This window comes from Mya arenaria, chromosome 2 (genome assembly GCF_026914265.1).
Source record: "Mya arenaria isolate MELC-2E11 chromosome 2, ASM2691426v1".
Lineage (NCBI taxonomy): Eukaryota > Metazoa > Mollusca > Bivalvia > Myida > Myidae > Mya > Mya arenaria.
The window spans coordinates 51,716,798-51,740,587 of NC_069123.1; the positions used below are offsets into that span (position 1 = coordinate 51,716,798).

A 23,790-nucleotide genomic window follows, 5' to 3' on the forward strand; every position below is an offset into this window, starting at 1 on the left:
TGACAGCAGTATTTCGATTTATTTCATTGTTTATTTTTGCCTCCAATTTGCGGTATGTCGTAAATGATACTGATCGTATATTCGGCAAAAACTGGCTTTTTCCGCCATCGAAGTTTTTGTTGGCGTGGAAACTGCCGAGGTTATTCGGAGAACATTGGAATGACGATGCTTTTTTACGAAAAGAAACGACTATTTACGAAAACGTTCGGCTGATATCGCCGACAGAATTTTACCGCTTATGGCAACGCTATTTATAGAACGAAATTGGGAAACCAGAAAATTTAACTTCGTTTTATCTACGATTTTGAGTAGATCGCGATGTTGATGATGGGGTACCCTCCCCCTCCCCCCTCGAAAAACTCCCCGGATTTACACGATTTAGAAAAATGACCCCTGAGAAGACCGAAAATACGGAATTCCGTATTAATACGGAAAACTTTCACCCATGCTGGCATGGCTCTTGTGATCATTTGCAATCCAGAGCATGTACGTTTGAATAATAGACAACAAATTTATAGTTCACTTTTAGTGTTTGGGTTAGCTGAAAACGCTGCACGTTCAACATCTGAGGACAGGAAGTGTTGTAAGCAGATTAGTTGCATGAACTATTTTAATATGTGCCAAGTAAAGGTAATCTGAGGGTAAAAAATATTTGCTTTCAAAACTGTACTCATCGTCAAAATTCATTTCTGTAGCTTTAAAAATAAAGGTCGGTCAAAGGTCAAAGTCAAGGACATCCGAGGACAACATTAATGCTTGTTTGCAAAACTGTTCACATGGTCAAAATTTCATTACAGTACCTTTAAAAATTAATAAGTTAGTCAAAAGGGGTGGGGCCAGCTTTTGCCCAAGGGGCATTATTTCAAATGTTTTCAATTGCATCATATGATGCTCCACAACAAATATCAAAGGTATGGGCCTTGTGGTTTGAAAGAAGATTTTGAAAATATTTCTTAAATAAGTCTCAAGGAAAATAGTGACACCCAGGGCAGTGCCAGTTTTGACCCAAGGGGCATACTTTGAACAACCATGGTAGTGGACCACTAAATAAAGCCTTGTTCAAAATAGCAAGGATTTGCATAGTGGTTTCAGACAAAAAGATTTTTAACATTTCCCAATTTAAGGGGGGGAGTCCGTCCCTTACAAAGAAAAGAGAACTCTTCCCTGGGCCTCCGCCAACATCGTTTGCACTTGGCTAAAAATAGACTTAGCTTAAAATAGCATTTTTTATACTTTCAAGACCCATAATCCTGGCATGCATGGGCAGATCTGGCTGGTTTTCAAAAGGAACCGAGTTCTAATCGATATCTAAATAGTGTACAAGTTTCATCGAGATACAATCAAAACTGAAGACTGTATCATGTTCACAAGCTAGTGTTTACACAATAGCATTTTTTTTATACTATCAAGGGCCATAATCTAGGCATGCATGGGCGGATCTGGCTGGTTTTCGAAAGGAAACAAACTCTAATGGATATCTAGATACTGTACATCGAGACAAAATCAAAACTGAAGACTGTATCGTGTTCACAAGCAATTGTTTACAGACGCACGGACGCACATACTATGTACACATTACCATCGCATAAGCTCTTCTGGCCAAAGGCCAGTAGAGCTAAAAACATCAACAAACCAAACTAGCAATTTTATTTCAAACATGTTGCCCCCCCCAGTTCAAGATTCATATAAGACATTTTGACTAATTGGAAATAATATTATGTTCTATTTCAAAATAAACAAGGGAAAACATTGTATTTAAGACATTTTAATAATTCGATCTAAATATTAGTACAAAATCATATCATTGTACACAGACAGTGTGACAAAAATAATATATATACTAACAATAATGGCAATGTTTAACGTAATGATAAAAGATCAATGATAATTGAAGTATGTATACTTTACAAATAACTTTTTCAAAGTAATTACCAGTATTACTAGTGTCACAGACTTTAAAAATAACAGTACAGTCAAAACTCGCCATGTTTTAGACGTTAGGACCTTAGGAAATAGTTTGAGATAATGAATATTTGATATAACAAAATACAAAAAGTGTACAAGTAAACCCCACACACAGTTTGACAAAACCAGAACATGGAGATAACAGATTGTGCCATAGCAAGTTTAGCTGAAAATGATTTGTATCAGTATTTTCTTAAGCATAAATCCCAATTATTGACACTGTTGAGTACACTAGTATTTATATGAGGGACTAAAGAGAACACTGTTAAATTTTCTATTTCTCAGTGTCAAATGTTTATCATTATTTACAACTGATTGTATAGTAATAGTTCAGCATAGAATAAAAGCCTGTCAGCAGTCGAAGCAAGTGTAGCTCAGTTTGGAGGTGGAGGTGGTGGAGCCACAATGAGCTGGTTCACCCCCGACATCTGGTTGGGGTCGTAGCCAGAGGGAGGGGGTGGCGGCATGTTAAACCCCTGACCAGAGGAGGGTGGGGGAGGGGGTGGGGCCACGCTGGTGGGCTGGCCCATGGATTGTGCCTGTTGCCAGGGCATCTGGCCCATGGAGACTGGTGGTGGAGGAGGCGCAGCCTGCCAGCTTCCTTGAGATGATGGTGGGGGTGGTGGTACTGCACCTGCAAAAAGGTTGAAATAAGGTGTAAACATGTAAGGATCTCCTGTGATTTTTTTTGACAATGGAGTATTTGAATTATTTTTTGGTAAAGAATAAGCATATGTATCTAGCATAAATACTGACAAAGCCAGTCTTTCGTCAAGGGGAAGTATGAAAGGATATTAATAAAATTAATGGACTTTTAACTTCCCAAATTGATACCTTTGAAGTACAAAATCTTCCATGTTTTTGAAAACCAGCATATTAAAGGGGCTGTCTCACGTATGATAAAATAGCGAAAAAAGAAGAAAATTGTCGAAAACTGACAAACTTGGCATCGATGTGTACAATGCATTGAAACTTACTAACTGAAGTACCACATAGTTTACAATTTATTTAAGTTTAGCAGTTATTTCGTATTTTTCCATTAAAAAAAGATTACTGGGTATGTCTACCAGGTAGAATTCATTCCTTATGCGTGATTGGGTAGTCAGTGTTATCACGTGATATTACCGAGGTAGGTGTATAGCTTAATTATGTCACCCGATTAGAGTAAGCCTTTGTAGCTCAGCCAGTACGATGCTGAACTGCAATTTTGGCAACACGGGTTAAAACCCGGACTCCGACACATTTTTTTTTTTACATTTTGGTACCTTTTTTTACAATTATGATATCAAAGTGTAACACATTCTATTAGATAATTGTCCTGAGATTAGTTACAGAAAAAAACTTTTTTTGGTGCCAATACATGAGACAGCCCCTTTAAAACCTGATTTCATGGTACTTTTTCAAATTTTTAACATGATAGACAATGGTGGAAAAATTCATGGTGTTCTAGTGATTTAAATGTCTGAATTTTAGAGAAAAACTTCCAAAATGTTTGGGCAAGGAGTAACAGGAAAATCAATTAAAACCATTATAATGTGTGTCTACCCTGTTGCATCCAAGGCATAGTAGGGGCCACAGAGGTGGCTGGCTGGTGTGAGTTTGGAGGAGGGGGTGGGGGAACCGCACCCATCATGGTAGTTGGAGGTGGCCGCACACCTGTCAATTTAAATAATGTTAAATATATTATATGAAAACTATATACAATAAGTTCAATAACTATAACTTCACATCAAAAAGTTCACATATAAAATATGAGACAGTGATTAAGCTAAGATATAGAAGAAATTCCATGGGTCCAAAATATTGTGCATAACAAAACAGAGATACATTTCTAATTTTTACTGTTTTATTTTATTCCTTCAATAAAAGTTTATTTCCAACTCACCCATAGCCATTGATTGTATGGGGTTTGTGTTCATGTGAGAAGCAGCAGCAGAGCTCCAGGGTGCAGGAGGGGGAACAGGAGCAGCCATGTTCATAGAGCTGGGGGGTGGCACAGGGGCCACCTGGCCTGGCCCACCCATGGGCATTCCATGTTGGGGCTGGACGGGTGGGGCTACAGGCTGGGGCACAGAGCTGTGAGGCTGGAATTGGCCTTGGTGCCCCATCTGTTGCTGCATTGGCGGTGGACCCTGCATCTGTCCTGGAGGGTGGATACCTAACAACAATACAGCTCAAGTTGTAACGTCAGTTCATGTTTTTATGTACACAGATATGGAAGCTCACCAAGATTTTTCACATAATCAGACTTACATTATTTTAGAAAATACAGTCTACATTAAAAAAAATTGTGCCTCCTGCATGATGAATACTTAATGAGCTCACCTTGCATATTTTGATGTTGGTATGTCTGTTGAGGCTGCTGGTACATGTTCTGTGGGGGCCGGGTGTTGTTGAGAGATAGCAGGGAAGGTGGAGGACCACGATTAGTTGGAGGGAAATTGTTGAATCCACCCTGAAAGGTACATTTACATCCAGACTTTCTATGCTAACAAGTATACTGTTTTTCTAGCTGTTTTTTGGGGCACTTTACCCAATGCCAAATAGTCCCTTTGAAACTGTTAAAACATGAATGGTTCAATTTTGCCAAAAAAATGATGGAAGCTTATTTCTGTAAAATGGCAGCTAATATCATATTATCATTTGCTGTTACGGTATACTGTCATTTGCTGTAGTTATTTACTGTTTACTTTTTCCAATTTTTGACATCTGAACATGCGGACAGGGCCTCATTTCAATAAAGATTGTAAGGCTAAAGATTGTAAACTGCTATTGCTGAGTAGGGTTTATGACTAAGTAGCCTTGCTGAAAATGGGGCCATTGTATGGGTAATCTTTCCCAAATAGCAAACAAAAATCTTGAGAAACAGGGAAGTAAAATCAAAGACAGCAGAATACAAGACAGCAGAATACATTTTACTTTCAACAGAATCATACAACAATTACCATTGGATTGGGAGGCGGTTGGTTGAAGCGTGAGATGTGGGGCTGACTCTGGGGCATCTGCTGTCGATAGTGGCTCCCTGTGTTCTGTTTGGGGGGTGGGGGACCCTCTCCAAGCTCAGCCATAAGGGACATGTACTGAAACAAAAAAAAACATCAGTGAAAGTTATCCATGATATCTTTTTCTTTTGCATGTCAGGGTATGTTTAATAAATCTATATCACTATCAGCTGTATTCTGACAGTGTTAAATCAAATTAATGTAGCAGAAACTGAACATTAAAGCAATGCTATTTGAAATGGATTGATCTACGTTTATTTTTAACTTAAGCATTTTTGAAATACAAACTCTTCCTCACCTCACTGTCCATCTTGGCCTTGTCTGTTGAGCTCTCCTGCTGTATCATGCTGCGGTATGTGTCTCCTGGACGTGACTGCTTACAGTCCTTGCCAAGATGGCCTGCCCCACCACAGTTGGTACAGATGATTGTGTTTGTCACAATACTCTGGGCCTGCTGAATTTGCCTCAGCTTCCTATGTACATAGGCAATACACAATCAATACATTTAACATTAATCTCTTTCAATAAATTAAACATATTATTTTCATTCTTATTTCTTAAAGAAAGTGCAAGAAAACAATAATTAAAGCATAATGATATACTCAGCCATGAAAATATGCAGCACATGACGCTGGTTCACTTTCTGTTGGAATTGTAGATAAAATATGCACATATTCTACCAAGAATCTGCCTAAAATGATGAAATGTGCATGAAAAGAAAACCATCTGTAACTTACGCAAGTCCGTCGTTCTCCCTGAGGGTGCCATTGAGCAGGGCGAGCTCACGGAGCTGCTGTTTACGGAGGTCATTCTGCCCCTCTGGCACCTCCACACTCTCCTTAATGATGCTCTTGATCTGTGACGTAAATCATGATATACATGTAGCAATGGTTCAGTTACTGCACAACATGTATCAAGAATTTTGTCATGTATTTACATTTTAGTAAATGAAAGCAGGTAAGCAGAATGCTCATTTTTCTAAAACAAAATATCAATGTATATTTTTCGATAAGTTTTTTAAGTTCCCTTGATAACAAACACTATTCAATACATAACCTTATCTTATTTTTCTCTTTCTATAAACCTAGCCAAAGAATAACTAGGTTGGGTTATCTTACCTTTTCCACTGCTTTGAGAACATTTTCAGGGTTGTTGGCCGTCACATAGGCATGGAGGGGCTCATCTTCTCCTGGCAGGGGCTGTCCATCCTTTCTGCCAATCTTCCCATCCTTCACCGAACCCTTCCCTCGGATGATTATCTTGGCCCCAGTCTTCAAATTACAAGTTAATTAAATTTTGCATAGCTTGAGACTGTGAATTAAGATTTTGTTTTTTAATTTTGAAAAGTATTCTATAAAGCAAGACATCAAAATCAGTAGAAATCTGTCAATTTGTTTCATATGCTTTTCATTATTCATATGATGAGCATACGGTACCACTGTCACACAAAACACATGGAATTAAAGCTGCACTATTACTCCCGATTTAGACTTACCATAATTATTACAATTTTGAAATATACCAGAAAGGATGAATAAATGTCGAAAACAATGGTTCTTATGAAGGATTCCGAGTTCAGTTTGAAAGAATTGTGCAGAAAACATGGCATTTCAACCTTATGGGACTATAGTAGATCACTGTAAATCTTAAAGCATTCTCCAATCATTAAATATTATTGTTTTTTAGCTATTGAATACACTGTTAAAATCTGGTTATCAGTAATTAATATTTTCCATAAATGCATTATTTAGTGAGTTGTTCAAGATTTGTCACTTAAAATTTATGGTTGCTATACATGTGTATGTATTGATTTTGAAAAAGAGTGTCACTTTAAGCTTCAAGACACCCTTTATCTTACAAGAAGATATAAAAGTAACAATCTCGAGGGTGTTACCTCCTTCTCAAGAGTCTTGAGGGTGTTTCCACGAGGCCCAATAAGCAGCCCAACAAAGTTAATGTCCGGGTGTTCCTCCTGTGGAATCATCACTTTGTCATTAACACGAACTACTGGAGGCCTGCAAAAATAGAATAAATTTAAAAACAGACAATTTAAGACTGCAGTGCCTGTAATTCAAGTTATTGCTGTTCAAATTTGCTTAAATGAAATCAGAATTAATATACTTTTGCTCCATGCTATGCTAATCTCACTATTTAATTTGGTATATATATCCTTTTATACACGTTTATACTAAATTGTACAACTTTTTATATAATATGAGCCTGCATGTCCACAACATACTTATAGTCAGCTGGAGGTTTGTATTCTGTGTTGAGTCCAGAGGCCTCCTGTACGAGTCTGTGTCGGTCTTCCTCCAGCTTTTTCCTGGTGCGGTACTCGCGGGTGTTCAGCCGTTTACCCTCGTTGTTGTAGATGGGCTCTGGTGACGGCGATCTGATGGTGATAATGGTGGGATGTACACGTGTACAGTGTTGCCACTGATAGTGAAAAAGCCTTCCAGATGACAGCTTGCTTTTCTAACATTCTGTTGTTGTTTTTTATTTGAAATAAATTTATACTTATACTTATATTAAAGCTATAATCAACTTAACTATTTAATTGATCAATGCTTACAATAAGAATTCAACCATTTATATTTTGATATTAATAACAAATTCTACTACAAAGTCGCTTAAATTATAAAATAATCAAACAATCATGTTATATACAACTTGTTGCAGAAGATAATGTAAAATCAAGAAATCTAAGTCATATCTGTTTGTTGTTAAATGAAATCAATCGATAATGAAATTTAAATAATTTAACTTTCTAATTGTTTAATTAATAGACTTCTGGAGCAGGCTGTGGGTGATAACAATGCCAAGAATGGCAAACAATGTAATGAATCTCCATCAGCTTATTGAAACAGTAATTTCACTATAGATTTTAATTGGCATTGTTTGAGGTCATCTGAAAGGCTGAGATCACCATGTGTGGTTGGGAGACAACACAATACAGAGACACTTGCTACCTGCCAAATGTCAGGGTGGTAAACAAAAAACTTATCTAAGTATATCTGCCCTTTTCTACCCGTGACTGAATAATTCTCTTCAAATCCAGACGAAGACTTCAATGACTTTTCAATAAACACAAATATAATTATAATGTAGTAAGGGAAGCTTTAAGTAATTGATTTAAATTTATGTTTCCTGTAGACAACTGTGGATATTCAATTCAGTGGCAAATTGTATGAAATTTTCTCAAGGGAGATGTGCGCCCGTAAATTTCCCCCTGACATTTGGCACACCAACAGAAAAGTTTGTGATGAAATGGTAGAAGACACCAATAATCAGAACAACTTGAAACTGTTATGGTGCCAAGAGACTCCAATTAAGGCTGAGATAAAAGGTCTTGATAATATAAAGGGAATCAATTCTGATTATTGGAATCTGGAAAAATGAAAAGAAATTTCTTAGGCATGATGTTAATTTGAATACAAACACTTCCAATGATACACATCAAGAGTCTAGAGTTATTATATACTGAATTCTACTTCCAGTGTTCAATATTTATAAAAAAAAACGTTGATAAATATTGTAACAGCTAATTGCATGCAACGTAAAGCAGTTGTTGTTGTTGCTTTTTGCAAAATTTTACATGATCCTTAAGTAAACAGAATATAAGACTGTGATTCAGCTGTTTCACTTAGTTTGGTATATCATGCTAGCACATGCACATGTTTTTTGGTGACATTGTTTAGCTGGTAAGGTACATGGGCAACACAATTCAAACAAAAACTGAAGCCTTGTTTAAGCATGGAGAGGTGAGGAAATTTCTAGAGTTCTTTCCTGTATTATAATCAACTGGAAATTGTTAACTTCGATTAAATTAGATGAAAAAGGGTTAATATTTATGAATTTCAATGCTAACACTATCATCAATGAGTTGAGATTATGTCAATAACTCCTAAATAAAATGATTATTAGACCAATTTTCCTGAAAGGCAAATTTCATTAAGATTGTTTTTGTCATATTGAACTAAAACGTTCCAATGTGCTGAAAGAATGACTGATTACAGGATTACCTCCCTTTGTTCACATCTATGGTTGGAGTTGGGGCCCTTATTAAGTTGAAGCATTATGATTACAAAGAGAAAATGCATTAGCTCAAAACAAGGACATGAAAACCTATGTAATCAAATGTATTCATGTGATCGAAGAAAAAACTATACCTGAAAATTGGACATGACACTCCAGGTAAATACAATGTTTGCCAAAGGAAGTACTTTTTGTCACACTGAATCAATTTGTTTTGCTAATTGCATACAAACAACAACATATTTAATATTTCCCAAAATATATATACAAGAGTGTTTAAAATGAATAATCATTTTCATTTTTAACTGTGAGATTAAATCTGTCATTATATAATAATATTTTAACTTAGCCTCAAAATTAGACAAAGCGTCTTAATTGTACATGGTATAATACCTTTGAATGATTTTGAAAAAAAATGGACCAGGACATACAAAAATCTACAGATATTGTCCATGATGACCTTATTTCACCTGTCAACTGTGAAATATTTAATATAAGAGTTTTTATCCTAAGAAAACTGAAAAAGTCAAGACTAAAGAGACTTCCTTTGGCACTGATTACATAAAATGTTGAGATCCTTTTAAGAAAAACATATGTTTAGATAACGCAAATTGGCATATGTACATATATCAAGTAGATACTTATATTATAACTTCAAACAAGAGTGCAGCAGAGCATATGCCAACACGTGTCTGCCCCCCCCACCCATCAAACAAGGGGAATAACTCCACTAAACTCTTATGATCAATGTGCTCATTGTCTCTAGCGAAATGTCACTAAGTTTCATTTGAAACTTTCGACTGTTTTTGAGTTATGGCTAAGGTTAAAGTTTCTGCAAGCCGCCAACAAAACCAGGGCTTCTACAATATCACAACCTTTTTTTAGAAAAACAAGACCAACTAAAGAATTTTAGCCTGTACAGAACTACCCTTGATCACAAGTGCAAGAGAGTTAATAATTTTGATAGCCTGGAGTGTCATGTGCCACACAGATTACTGGTACTGGCTCCTGTACACTAAACAAGAGTGTAGTTATTTAAGGAGGGTAACCAGCCGCCTGCCAACCTGTCCTCTGGGTTTGCTGGGATACCAAGGTCGCCTGTCCGCAACCGTCGACTGATCTCCTCTATTTGCAGGTGCACTGTAAAGCAAGTGGTTTATATGCAATAAATATTATCAACAAAAGTATCATCTCACTTCTTTAAAGAAATTAAACAGTATCACATTTGTTCTTCTCAATTTGTTTTTTATCCCGTTTTTGACTGTACAGTATAGCTTAAAACACAGTATAATACAGAATCCTGTGAAGGCTGTCTGCTTTACCCTTTTTCTTTAAAGAAATAGTAACAAAAATGGAAATATTGAAGACAAGAAGTGAATTGCTCAAAGCTTTGGATGTATACAGTTCATGTGTAGATTACATCACATTACCAGTACACGTTTGTGATCACAACCAGTACAGACATTTTTTAAATAGACCACCAATGTAACTGAGAATTTCACAGTTTAATTTGAACTTTAGAATAGAAACTCTTTAGCAGGTCAAAACCGATCTTTTTTTTGCATGTTAAAGAATATATTTAGATGACTGTGTTTTCAAAGCTGACATTAACTTAATTAAGACGTTAAAATTATATGAAGTGCTGCCTTGAGAATCCATGAAGAAAATGTAATATTGACTAAGTATTAACATATTTTAAAATTGAATATTATAACACTAAATTGAGTTAAAAGGTGGAAGTTTTTAATTTTAATAATAATGGTCACTATTGATTCATACTATTCATGGAGTTCAAAACAATGATCTGAATTGCAGTCACAATTTGCTGTTACTTAATAAAATATAAACATTGCTTGGTCATACAATTATTGATTCATACATCTACTGGTATAATGCATATAAATCGACGAAAAACATGATTTGCTAGCATATGAGCTATTTTATTATTCTCTGAAGGAGCAAGTTAGATTGTATCCACTGAAAGTACAATAGTGAATACTGCTATATATATATAAACCCATAAAACAAGAACACTTGACATATTGATAGTAGCACAAGCTGTCGACACTAGCAATATGAACATTGCAAACACCCATGCACTTTTTCTGGATAATTCATACTTCAGTTTCAGAGCAGACTTGTTTATATGTAATATTTCTATATTAAAAAAAATACCGTTTTCTATAATGCTATCAAGTGTGTAGACCTATTTAGCGACTATTTTCAAAACCGACTGTTAGAAACTCAAAAGGTAATATATAATAAGTGAAACAAAATAATACAGTAAACAATTAAGACATGTTATAAATGTATTTAATGGCAATCATGACAATGTTTTGATGATTATGATGTGCATGTATTTGTGTACTTGTAGCCACATTCATGCCTCTCACCACTGGACGGTCAGGACCAATGCAGATTGAGGCTAGCGCAAGTTGGGACTGTACTTGTACTCTTACTCTGACATAAGTTTTAGGTAGCACAGCCAAAACACTGTACAATGGCAATTATTGTCAACATGGCAGATTCTAATTTCATGTACAAGACTGTACAGCTCATCCATGATTTGCAGATCTGAGTTCTTTTCCAAAAATGGCCTGTTGTGTGTCATGCCCTCTAAGCTAGACATGACATAACACTTCATCAATTATAACCTGTGGAAATTATTTATATTATCATTCAAATTTCATCAAATACATAAAACGGTAAGCAAAAAAAGCTTATACCTAACAAACATGTGAACAATGGCCAACAACCAAATTCTTCAATATTTAAATACATACAGTCATGTTATGGCCAATTATCATCCGAGGTCAAGCATTATCATCAAATCCTACATATTTGAATGCAATAAAATACTTGGAACCTTGTCAACTTACAAAGATATTGTTTTTCCTGGTCCTTGGAGAGGTTTGCAGGAAGTATTGTGGGCATGCCTGGAATGACTGTCTTCTCCACCGTCTCCTCAGCTCCCCATCGACTTTTTCGCTTGCGCTTTCTCTCAGAGCCTCCACCATCATCTTTACCATTTGTCCCAACACCACCACCCCAGCTAGGACCTAAACATGTCAAATTAAAAAGTTCAGCAATTAACAGTTTGACAAGCCAATTTAATTGTTTAAAACTGAAGGTGAGCACTTAAAAAAGAATGACCCAAGAGATGTTCCCATTTTAAATAACATTCCTTTAAAATAAAGGCAGATTTTTTCTCATCCAAATATATGGAAAAACAAATGTTAAATTCCTTCGCTGTCAATTTTAGGAAGAACATCCAGGAAAAAAATGGACAATTTGCGAACTTTTTTGAAAAAATCATAATTCGGGATTAAATAAAAAGAACAATTTTTCTGTCTCCTGTGACAAGTAATAGTGAGGAAATTGCTAAAAGTAGATGTTTATTCTTATTCTATGCAAATTCTAATGTAATAAATCCCCCATGATTACATCTGTACGATAAATCATGACAAACAATACAAGTCAACCGTGCGCCATCCTGTTTTTAAGTAGTCAGTTATGTATTTAGTTGACATCAATGTGCGGTCAAAAAGGCATAATTTCGCCTCTCTGACACAGAATGTGTTAAAAACCTCATCGAAATTCTATTTCTAAAATCCCCAAAACTTCAGATGAGGAACAGTTCATCCGGGATTTCGAAGGATGATTATTACAGTTTATTTCGCAGATCCCAAGTTCTGGTATAATTTTTCCACAAGAGCATGTTTTCCATTGGAAGCTCTGTCTCCCAGATTGGAAAAAAATCCTACGTTTGTATTTGGAAGTTGATCAAAATGTCGGACCAGTGGAAATTATAGAAAATGGTCTAGCACTATGTGCCTAGATCATATCAGGGTTTTTTTTCTGAAAAAGGGGACGGGGCCTGGGGCCTATGCAGGGATAATTCTATGTCAGATTTTCAATGAGAGAATTGCTCCCATTTGTCCAAAATTAGTGAGAGAATTTTAATTTCAGTGAGATTTTTATAATACATGGAAAACACAGTGATAAAACAATGCATAACAGTAACTTGTTTCATGGATACAATATATTAACAAATTTACAGTATATAGATATAATATATACACTGACTTTGTTTGACTAGAAGAAAACACTTGTTAACAGTTCAGACAGCATGAACATTCATACTCATTATACATTAAACAAAGGTGCATTGACTTTTTTGGGGAGATGAAGGCTGTCTATTGTTGTTTTCATCTGAACCTGGTGTTTTATTTTGGCCCAGAGGCTTTTTTCAAGGAATGCAAACAACGTTTTCTGATAAGACATTTTGACGCTTCCGATATTGTAGACGCATTTAAAATGCAGTGGTAACCCGCATAAACAAAATTATTCCGGGTCTCAAAAATGCATGAAAGAAGAAGACGTAGTGTGTAGATGATATCGATCAAAACATTCGATTGTTACATTACAAGTCCATCTCTCTCTTTTTTTTTGTTCTTAAACTTCTCAACTAAATTACCCTCAGCACTACTTTTAGTTTTTTTATTCGGTGGGGAGATTACATGTACCTCAGACTCTATTTCACAATCAAAACTTCCAGTCAGTTGGACATTTTTGCTCCATGGTTCTGAAATTTCAAAGCCATTAGGCTCTACAGAAGGTTCAGGATCTTGCTGGGACTGGGGTTTGACATCATCGGAAACAGAATGATCCCGTTCAGAAAGTTCGGACTCGGTCATATTTTGTGTGCTAGTAGATTGACAAGATGTACCTGCTGACTCACAGTCAGTGAAGAAAGAATTAATTTTCCGAATTTTTGTTGCTTAATTTTTTTTGTGATTTTTGTTGTTGAAATACTTCCAGTTATGTGACAGTTCTTGAGCACGCAAAATTGAAAAAGAACGGAATAGGGTATGTCTTAAACCATCAAGGGAGACCACTGTGTATAATTATAAATTTAATCAATTAAGTTCAGCGTGACTTACCTCCCCTAGCAGACAAAAAACCGACGGCTGATTTTTCGCAATTCGGCAATGAAAATTAATATTGAATTTTATCGGAGGGAATTTTCATTTTAGGGAGAAAAAATAGGCTAATTTTCTGAGGGGAAGGGGCCGTTAAACGGCCCCTTTTATATAAGGTAAAAAAAAAACCTCTCATAAACTTATCTTTCCAGTTCCGGTGTTGTTTTTTTATATCAAAAATCAGAATGGTGATAGAGTATAACTCAGAATAAATACGACTCCATGTAAACGGTCATCATAAATGAGCAAAAAGTCTAAGGCTTTGGCCAATCCCAGGGCCCTGATTTCTTGAAATTTCTTAACTACATAAACTTAAGTAGCTTATTTTATTTTGCAAATGTTCTTACTTTAACCTGATTGTGATAAATAAAACTTACCTTTATGTGATTATCAGACAGATACCTTCAATTAAAATAATTGAACTTTAAAAAAAAGAAAATATTTCACAAACTTTAGAAGACAAAAATAGTGAGCTTAACTTAATTGTGTTATAACAGACTAAAGAAGTTTTGAGAAAATGGGCCCGGGAGCTCAGTGGTAGAGTGTTCGCTTCACGTGTGGAAGGTCATGGGTTTAAACCCTTGCCCTGTCAAACCAAAAGATGTTTAAATATAGTACCAGAAGCTCCTTTGCCTTGCACTTGGCATTAAAAAGGTTGTACTCAGTACTGATAGACCCAGGCAATATACAGTGTGTTGGTGCTTTACACCCAATACTTTCAGGAACCTTGTCTAAAATAATAGACGTGTTATACAGGATTCTTCCAATCCCTAACGTCTAAATGGGAATGTGCAAAAAACGGGGCAGGGTTCGAATTTAGACTCGCATACTCGCAAAATGCGAGGGACATTTGGAAATTGCGAGTGACTTTCATTCAAGCTCACAAAATTCTGCGAGTGGCTTTTTCTAGACCACAAAATGTTAAAAGGAAAGTAGAATAAACATGCGCTTAATTCCGCTATGTAGTAGAGTGTAAACAGCCTATAAGTGGCATGTTTACACTACCGGTATAAAGAAGACAGTACGGAGTCACGCTCTAGTAGGTTTTTAAAAATAGAACAAATACGGAAAAGGCTGAGTTTTATCTCGAATCTTTCCGGGATGCTCCGAGGCTTGCATAATACAAAGTAAATACGAATGACGTAATCACCTAGCTCAATCATTGGCTAAATTTAGTGCTTTTGCGCACTATATGTAAACCCCATCATCCTGTCAAAATGAAAAGACTTCGTTGATCGATATATTTCATGGTCCAAAGTATCCACGCTACATTTACTGTTGCTTTTTTATTTTTAATTTATTATTTTATTGTTTTTAATACTTATAGACTTAATGAAATCTGTAGCTTGCTTGTCGAATGGGTATTAAATTACCTAATGGCGAGGGTAAATATACAAAGTGAACGATGTCAAATTATTGGACAGCTTTGTTATCAAAACTCTGCCAGCATCAGACGAGTCTTTCCATACCCCCCAAATAGAATAAGCCATCAACAAGTTCTAGTAGTCGAGTCACTCAAGATTGATACTTTTTAATATTCATAATATGTCTTAGGTGTTAATTTCTACTTTAATTAGACAATATTATAAGGGAATAAAGCAAATAATAAAATTGCAAGTTGATTTGTCATTTTGAGAGTTGCCTCAAAATGCACTCGCAAATTTTGAGAGTGCTCCTCAAAGTAAAATTCGAACCCTGCGGGGGTGTTTTAAAAATATTGAAATTGTTTTAAGTGAAGTATTTTATGGTTGATATTGATCATAAAGAGTTATATTCATATTTTACCATGTAAGTGAAATGTTATTTTGCACTAAACAAGCATTTAATGCATTAAAACAAGTTGTTTACCTTTCCAATAAAACGAAAGTTGACTGACACAGACAACAATTATGCGAAGGGGAGCAACTCGATACAATCGTAATAACTCGGCCTCCTCCGACAAAGCTTCGAGATAGACCTCGTTATACAATCGTAACAATTCGGCCATGGCGGAAATGTTCCGAGCGATTTAAAACTGTGCCCTGAAGCCTTGCAGGTGCCCTTCATGTATATATCGTTATGTTTTGACAGAATGAAATGAAAAAAAGCTGTCAAACTCATAATTATAAGTTGGATATTTATTTTTTGTGTAAGGAACTAATATAAAATAACATTATCTGGTAATATTTCTTGTTTTTATGATATTTTATAGACGCTATATGCTTTAACCAGGAATCCTGATCGGAACAACTACCCACCTTTGATACTAAACAATTTGTACGTGAAGGATTTGCCATATCAAAAATCTAAAAAAAAATATCCGTCAACGTACAATTATTTGGACTATCAGGAACCAAGAGGTCTCTTCGCAAAAAAAACTAGGGTATTCCACCTAGATCTAGAATCTGAGAAGTCTTCAAATATCTTGAATTGACTAACAACAGTTACAGTTACTTCAGACTCATGTCACTCATGTGATTTTATTTGATTTAGCATCACGGCGGGTCAGGCCATTATGAAGGGAGCAGGACTTTTCTTATGTCACACTGGTTTATGTTTGTAACATTTTATCAACACATTTTAAAAGCAGTGATAAAACCCCTTTTATTCTTCCGGCCATAATGTTGTTTATTCACTGTTTAAAACTGTTTCATCTAGGCTTGATATAATTATTATTCTATGTTATTCTATTTGCAATTTGAAAGCATTTGAAACTCAATATATACTTTTGTATTTCTGCTAAATATAGATATTTTGAAAAATTGTGAAGAATTTTATTTGAAGTTCAACACATTTAGGTGTATTTTTTATTAATGAAAAAATATGTTTTAAAAAATGTTTATTAATTCTATGTATTTTGGACAAACTAAAATAAAAAAATAAAAATATTCTGTTTCAATTAATTGTGGGAGCAGTACCATGCACATGATATAATGTGTGAGGATTTCCTCAGGGAGATAGAAGATTTATTGCTAAGCGACTAAACAGCTTTTAACGAACTGAGTCATTCTTTTTTATATTTATTTCCATGTATTATTTTATTAATTATTGTATTAGCATGTGTTCTTATGTATATTTTATATGTATTTCATATTTGTTATGTATTTTCTTTGAACTAATTGTTGCATTTTTATTCTAACTATATTCTTGATTTTTAAAAAAAAATCAAAATAAATTGCTTATAAGTGTAGGTAGTATATAAAAAGGTGAGAATTTAAGGGGTTGAAAAGTCTTCGTTTATTAGGGGTTGAAAAGTCTTTGTTTTGAGGGGGGTTGAAAAGTCTTAGCACTTTTAGGGGTTGAAATGACAAAGGGGTTGAAAAGTCTTTGATTTCACAAATCACAAAGGGGTTGAAAAGTCTTGGGGTTGAAAAGTCTGACAGCCCATTATGCATCCAATGGCAATGGTCGCAGAAGACCTTGATACACTCAAATACACAAAACAAACAATAAGCTTTGACCATTAATGAGTTATCAGTGCGCTACGCTGATGTAGAGATTGGAGTCAAACAAGAAAGCCTTACCATTGGATTTTTAATTAAATTCTTTTCAAAATTGATAAATCGTTGAAAACGACTGGTTGAACATTTGAATTACCTCCCTTGTTGTAATTTAGAAGGTCAAATTCTCTATCTATATTGAATCAATGTTCCATAACAAACTAAGCTTAAGTTTTAAAACACATACTTGATCCAAAATCCATTGGTCGTTTTTGATGATTGCTCATATTTGCAGAGAAATAGTCGAAAATGTTGTCAACAATTTAGTTCGTCAGTGAGTGCTTATCCGATGACGTCGTAAGTTTGAGACATACCGGCTTTTTAAAAACGGTATTTTAACCTTAAAATATCTGAGGCATCTTCCTCTGTTTTAATATTTTAAAGGGAAATGATTTCTTCTTCCTTCATCAGTATTTCACATGTTTTAAAATTATGTGTTTAAATCATCATATTTTCGTATTCTTTTAACGCGTATAATACAAATAAAAAAACTATCCATTCTATAAAGTTCACCTCGTGAATAACCAAATTATATATTGAACATTTTTGCTGCTCATTTTTTGTATTCCTATCACCCTCAACCATAAACGCCAGGAGACACTCCCTGAAGCTTCTTTCTCTTCTGCAGGCTAGACATCTAAAGGTACTCCTTTCTCTCTCGGGCATACTACTGTGGAACAGCCTACTTGAGGACACCGCCAAAGGCCTTAAAGGGAGAGCTGGCCAGCCTACTGAAGCGGCACAGTCTTTTATAATTGTATTACCCTGTACACACGTGCGTCACACTTTAACACTGTACCATAAACAAAGTGTTCAGCAATGCCACAGACTGGGATTGTTGTACAGTAACGGAAGAAGACGGCGTATAAACACTACAGTACAATTAATTATTACTAGTACTAAAATTTTACGAACTTATGCCATCATAGCATCAATAGAAGTAGTTCGTAAAATTTTAAATAATAGTATTTATACATGGTAGTGTTTAAACGTGTATTTTGTATATTGTAAGTTTAAATTGATTGAGTGTTAATGGATAAATAATTAAGATTCCCAAATGGAAAGTCATTAATTTAACCGCTAAAATGCAATTACTTTGCGATCTACTTGCAGCGTAGTTAAATGTAAAGATTTCTGACATTTTAAACCAACCATATACATCCGAGGATGTTTTCGATGGAAAATGAGTTCCGAGTGTTCACTGATGAACCATCTTGATCATCTTGTATCGCACAGACTAAGAAATTACCTGTTTTTAAATTGCTAGTAAAGAATATTTTTTTTAGATAATTTGGCATAATTAGTTATGCTATTAAAAGGCTTTTTTCATTTATTATTCAAAGATTTTAAGTAAAGGAACTATTTCAACTTAACCTCGCATTTTATAAGTACTACATACATATTCATACTATTAATTGTGATTATTATATTTAACTTTCTTAACTTATATTTTTATGTTACTAAATTATGTAAAGTGACTGTGATACAACTACGGCAATATTTATTTTAATGCATAAAGACTAACTTTTAATATATTTGTGCAATTTCGATAACAGCTATATTATTACTTAAATATGCAATGCCTCCCTATGCCATGCCGCCAAAACGAAGGACAACAATCGAAATAAGAGTTTTCTCTTTTTTGTGTCATCCTTGGTTCGCAGTGCCTGTCATGGCTATTGATAATATCATGTATGTATAATGTTATTTACTATACATGTTGTTTATTTTAAATGTCCATGTATGTGCATTCCTTACTGAAATAAATGTGTCTATCTATAACATTTTCGGATATGTTCGGATCGCAATTCATCGCATAACAATATTATTATAACCGTTTTATCTGACCGTTTTATTCAAAGACGTTTTTATGAAGTATGTAATCTCAGATCTAAGACGCTTGCATTTTCAATTAATTTGTCGTGTAAGCGCTTATTGAGGTACAGTTCACTGATGCAACTGCCCAACCACATGATATAAAGGCTTGAACTTTTACATATGCGATTTAAAGATGGTAAAAGAACAGTTTAGGGAGGCGGACGTGGCCAAAAAAATGTAAATATGTGTGCTATTTCCATATGTTACTTTTTTCAAAAACTACATGCACAGGGCCAGAGGGGCAATCTTATTTGAAACTTCACTTCACTTTACAGACTGCGTACACTATCAGCTGATCACAGATCGGTGGATGGTAACTTAGAATTGTTGTTAGACAGGCTCGGAAAAGAATGCAGCAATACCAGGATTGAACCCTGAATCATTGTTTGCAAACGCGGCGCAAGTCAGCTGATATAGTTGGCCAGGATAACATATTCTCTTTACTCTTAGTCTTACCTGTCAAAGTTACAGATAAGGTGTGTATTTGCATAAATATGCAATAAGAATAATAGAAAACACAATTCTTTTAAAAGTCAATGAGTTACAAATCCCCTAAGAAAAGGAAGCATACGCTATTAATTTAATTGGGACGTGTAATGAATTAAAAATGAGATTGGGAAACTCATTTTGTCTAATTTGGCGGACTCAATGCAGTCAATTTATTTAATTCAGTTAAAAATAAATAATGGTTTCTGTAATTAGCGGATCATATCTTGGGTACCTCAGGGCTCAATATTGGGTCCACTCTTGTTTGTTATCTATGTAATGACGTACCAGAAGTAGTTCAAAGTGTATGTCCTCTCTTCGCAGACGATACTAAACTATATAGAGTCATTAAAAGCAATGCAGATGAAGATATTCTTCAAAATGATGTCCAGCGTATGTGTGAATGGAGCAATACTTGGCTATTTAAATTCAATATAAAAAAGTGTAAGGTTCTCCATATTGGCTACAAAAATGTTAACACAGATTACGTCATGTTTGACTCCAAAATCATGTATTCTGAAATCGAAGAAGACGTCTCTGAAAAGGACTTGGGCATACATTTCTCAAATAGTCTCAGTTTTGACTCACAAATAAACAAAACTGTAAACAAAGCAAACAGCCTGAAAGGTCTTGTCAGGAGAAATTTCGTGTATATGGACACAAAACACTTTCTGATGCTGTACAAAACCCTAGTTAGACCTCATTTGGACTATGGAGATCTGATATATAACCCTTGTCTTAAGAAACATAAACAGATTATTGAAAACTGTCAAAGAAGAGCAACAAAATTAGTTCCGGAAGTTTCTCATCTACCATATGAGCAACGTCTGATTGAGCTGAACTTGCCATCTCTAGAATACAGAAGGTTGCGAGGTGATCTCATACAAGTATTTAAAATGATACATCACATTGATGACATAAACTTTACTACTTTGTTTACATTATCAACCAACACATCAAACCGTGGACATAATTACAAGATACAGAAACCAAGAGCTAATAAGAACATTCGTCTAAACTCGTTCGCCCATAGAGTCATTAACAATTGGAATGCTTTACCAATATAAATGCAAAAAATGTCATCATATTTAAGTCAAAGCTAGATAAGCTGTGGCAAGCAAAAAGGTTTTCTCTTGAAAATGTGTACCGATTACATCCTATACAAGATACTTTTAAAATTATGCCAAACCGGACTGGAGACATGCAAAAAACAGACATCGAGGGGAAAGACAGACCTTCGGGGTCTAATAGTTTCCCTCAAGAACCAGGTTGAACCAGGTAGGTATATTTCGGAAGCAAGCCGAAAATAATCAACGGGTTTGACTCAAGACGCTTTCTGTTGATTGACTTGTAAATATGATGCTATACAATAATAGATGGATGCAGGCACTAACATGTTCATATGCAAGCTTTCCCACTGATGTCTTAAAAAAAGGTATTACCATCTTAGTCAATCATATCAACACATTATTTTAACTCACCACCATAGTTGAAAATAGTTGGTGAAATATTTGATACATTAATTACAGAATCAGTGCTTTCATGCAATGTTAAAGGCATCGCAAGGTCAATAATTGATCAGATTCTCAGCGACATTAAATATGGCGAGTCGAAAGCCAAGACACATTTTCAATCACACTAATAAAAGACAATTGTTCATTGTTACTCTGACAATTAAAATCAAAATGATGGGGTGATAGAAACTTTAAATAGGGTTAGTATGAAATGCATACAACAAAGAAATAGTGTAACGCATACAACATAGGCAAAGAAGGGTTTTCACATTTGCATACTACATACACAAAGAAGGATGTTGAGAAACGCATACAACATAGAATAAGAACAAAAATATTGACAGTGGAATTACTCATTTATAATGTGAGATACCCAATTTTTTGCAAAAGTGTGGAGTAATACATAATACATAATAATTAATACATTGGAAACTTATCTGCCTGTGCTAGTCAGTACCATTACATACTCCTGAACTGCATACTCATTGACCAGTGTGAGTTAGTATAGTGTAACATGATTTTTGGCTAAATTGATGTTAAGGGTGTAAAGATTAAGTACTGATGTCCCATTCATACAATTGGCATACTCTTAGATTTCTAATCATCATTTATTTTTTACAAGATGACAATACACCTTTTAATCATTCTGATCTCAGTAATTCATCCAGTATTACTTTGTTGCTTTAACTGCTCTTATGTTGTTTTAGGTAAAGTGTTAACTGCTTACTTTTAAAAGTACCATATTTGTTAAAATATAATACTTATTTACAGATATATTGACATATGCCTTTTCTTACATACTTTCAATATTGTTCGAAATCTCAAAACAGGGTTGGGATTAAATTTTACATCACTTTTTTACTGAATGATAAATTTTCTTTTAAATTTCTTATGAGGTAAATTTTATTTCCAATCAGGGGTCATGTGATATATTACATGTGAATCATAATACATTCTGTGGAAAATAACTCAAATCACAAAAATCTAGGTTGTAATGCAAATTAAGCTTAATTATGATTGTTCAAACACATACAACATAAGCGTAATGGGTCAATATTATTAAACATGCTTCCCATTAATGTTTTTCGTAAAACTATAGACTGAATTATTTATATCAGACTGACGAGTTTATTAATAAGTGATGTTTTGCAAGACTTGCTGAGTTATAATAATAATAATGTCAACTGTTGTAGTTTGTGTTGATCTAGTAAGTAATCTGTTAGTTGAATGTGTTTGAGCAGCAGCCATGTGACGTTTGGGATGATGACTGCTGACCAGATGGCCCAGTATGCTCATCTCCAGGTGGTCAGCAAGAACCTGTACTCTCAGGATGGACAGAGGAAACCCATACTCTATGGTGTCCTTGATCATAGAATGGTATAGAAATAGAATATGATGTAATCAATTGATTTATCTCCTTACACAATACAAATACTATTAATAATTCATTATTATTTTAAGACTTTATTGCATCAGGGGTTTATAAGGCTATTTTAAAGAGTACCTTATTTCACAGATAAAGTACTGACTGTGAAACTAGTTCTGTCTTTATCCCTGTCATTGTCAAGTTTTTAACCTGATTTGTTATATCTCTTTGTTGATGTGGCTTGTTCTGCCTACCACTGTTTACCTGGTGTGTCCTGCCTCTTGGTCTACCACTGTCAACCTGGTGTGTCCTGCCTCTTGGCCTACCACTGTCAACCTGGTGTGTCCTGCCTCTTGGCCTACCACTGTCAACCTGGTGTGTCCTGCCTCTTGGCCTACCACTGTTTACCTGGTGTGTTCTGCCTCTTGGCCTACCACTGTCTACCTGGTGTGTTCTGCCTCTTGGCCTACCACTGTCAACCTGGTGTGTCCTGCCTCTTGGCCTACCACTGTTTACCTGGTGTGTTCTGCCTCTTGGTCTTCCCCTGTTAACCTGGTGTGTCCTGCCTCTTGGCCTACCACTGTCAACCTGGTGTGTCCTGCCTCTTGGCCTACCACTGTCTACCTGGTGTGTTCTGCCTCTTGGCCTATCACTGTCAACCTGGTGTGTCCTGCCTCTTGGCCTACCACTGTCTACCTGGTGTGTTCTGCCTCTTGGCCTATCACTGTCAATCTTGGGTGTTCTGCCTCTTGGCCTACCACTGTCAACCTGGCATGTTCTGCCTCTTTGCTGATCATTTTTATACGCCCATCTTACGATGGCCGTATTATGGGAACACCCATGGCGGGCGGGCGGGCGGCTCCACAATGTTGTCCGCTCTCTAACTTGAACATTTCTCATCCAATTTCCACCAAACTTCATGAAAGTGTTTGTTGGTGAAATATCTAGGTCAAGTTCGATAACCAGCCAAATCGCTTTAGGCACTCCAGAGTTATGGCCCCCTGAATTTGTCAAAATTGGCCATTTTAGCTTTGTCCGCTCTCTAACTTGATCATTTCTCATCCAATTTCCACCAAACGTCAT

General features: G+C 35.4%; 2 protein-coding genes across 2 annotated transcripts in view; one reads left to right on the plus strand and one right to left on the minus strand.

Annotated features, from left to right (window-relative positions):
* Window positions 1–1,749: 1,749 nt before the first annotated feature.
* LOC128206846 (splicing factor 1-like) lies at window positions 1,750–17,771 on the minus strand. The gene is made up of 13 exons (XM_052909546.1): window positions 17,651–17,771; window positions 11,882–12,061; window positions 10,067–10,142; window positions 7,207–7,359; window positions 6,862–6,982; window positions 6,086–6,238; window positions 5,705–5,823; window positions 5,266–5,440; window positions 4,911–5,045; window positions 4,291–4,420; window positions 3,851–4,123; window positions 3,511–3,621; window positions 1,750–2,599 (listed from the first exon to the last, which is right to left on the minus strand). Exons 1-13 carry the CDS (start codon window positions 17,688–17,690, stop codon window positions 2,340–2,342), a joined length of 1,926 nt encoding a protein of 641 aa, XP_052765506.1. The 5' UTR covers window positions 17,691–17,771; the 3' UTR covers window positions 1,750–2,339.
* Window positions 17,772–19,384: 1,613 nt separating this feature from the next.
* LOC128221622 (DNA-directed RNA polymerase III subunit RPC1-like) overlaps window positions 19,385–23,790 on the plus strand; it is a 29,977-nt gene continuing 25,571 nt past the window's right edge. Inside the window, exons 1-2 of the mRNA XM_052930230.1 lie at window positions 19,385–19,518; window positions 22,583–22,718. Coding sequence (XP_052786190.1) covers window positions 19,475–19,518; window positions 22,583–22,718 — 180 coding nt within the window. The 5' untranslated portion in view covers window positions 19,385–19,474. The remainder of the gene's footprint in view (window positions 19,519–22,582; window positions 22,719–23,790) is intronic.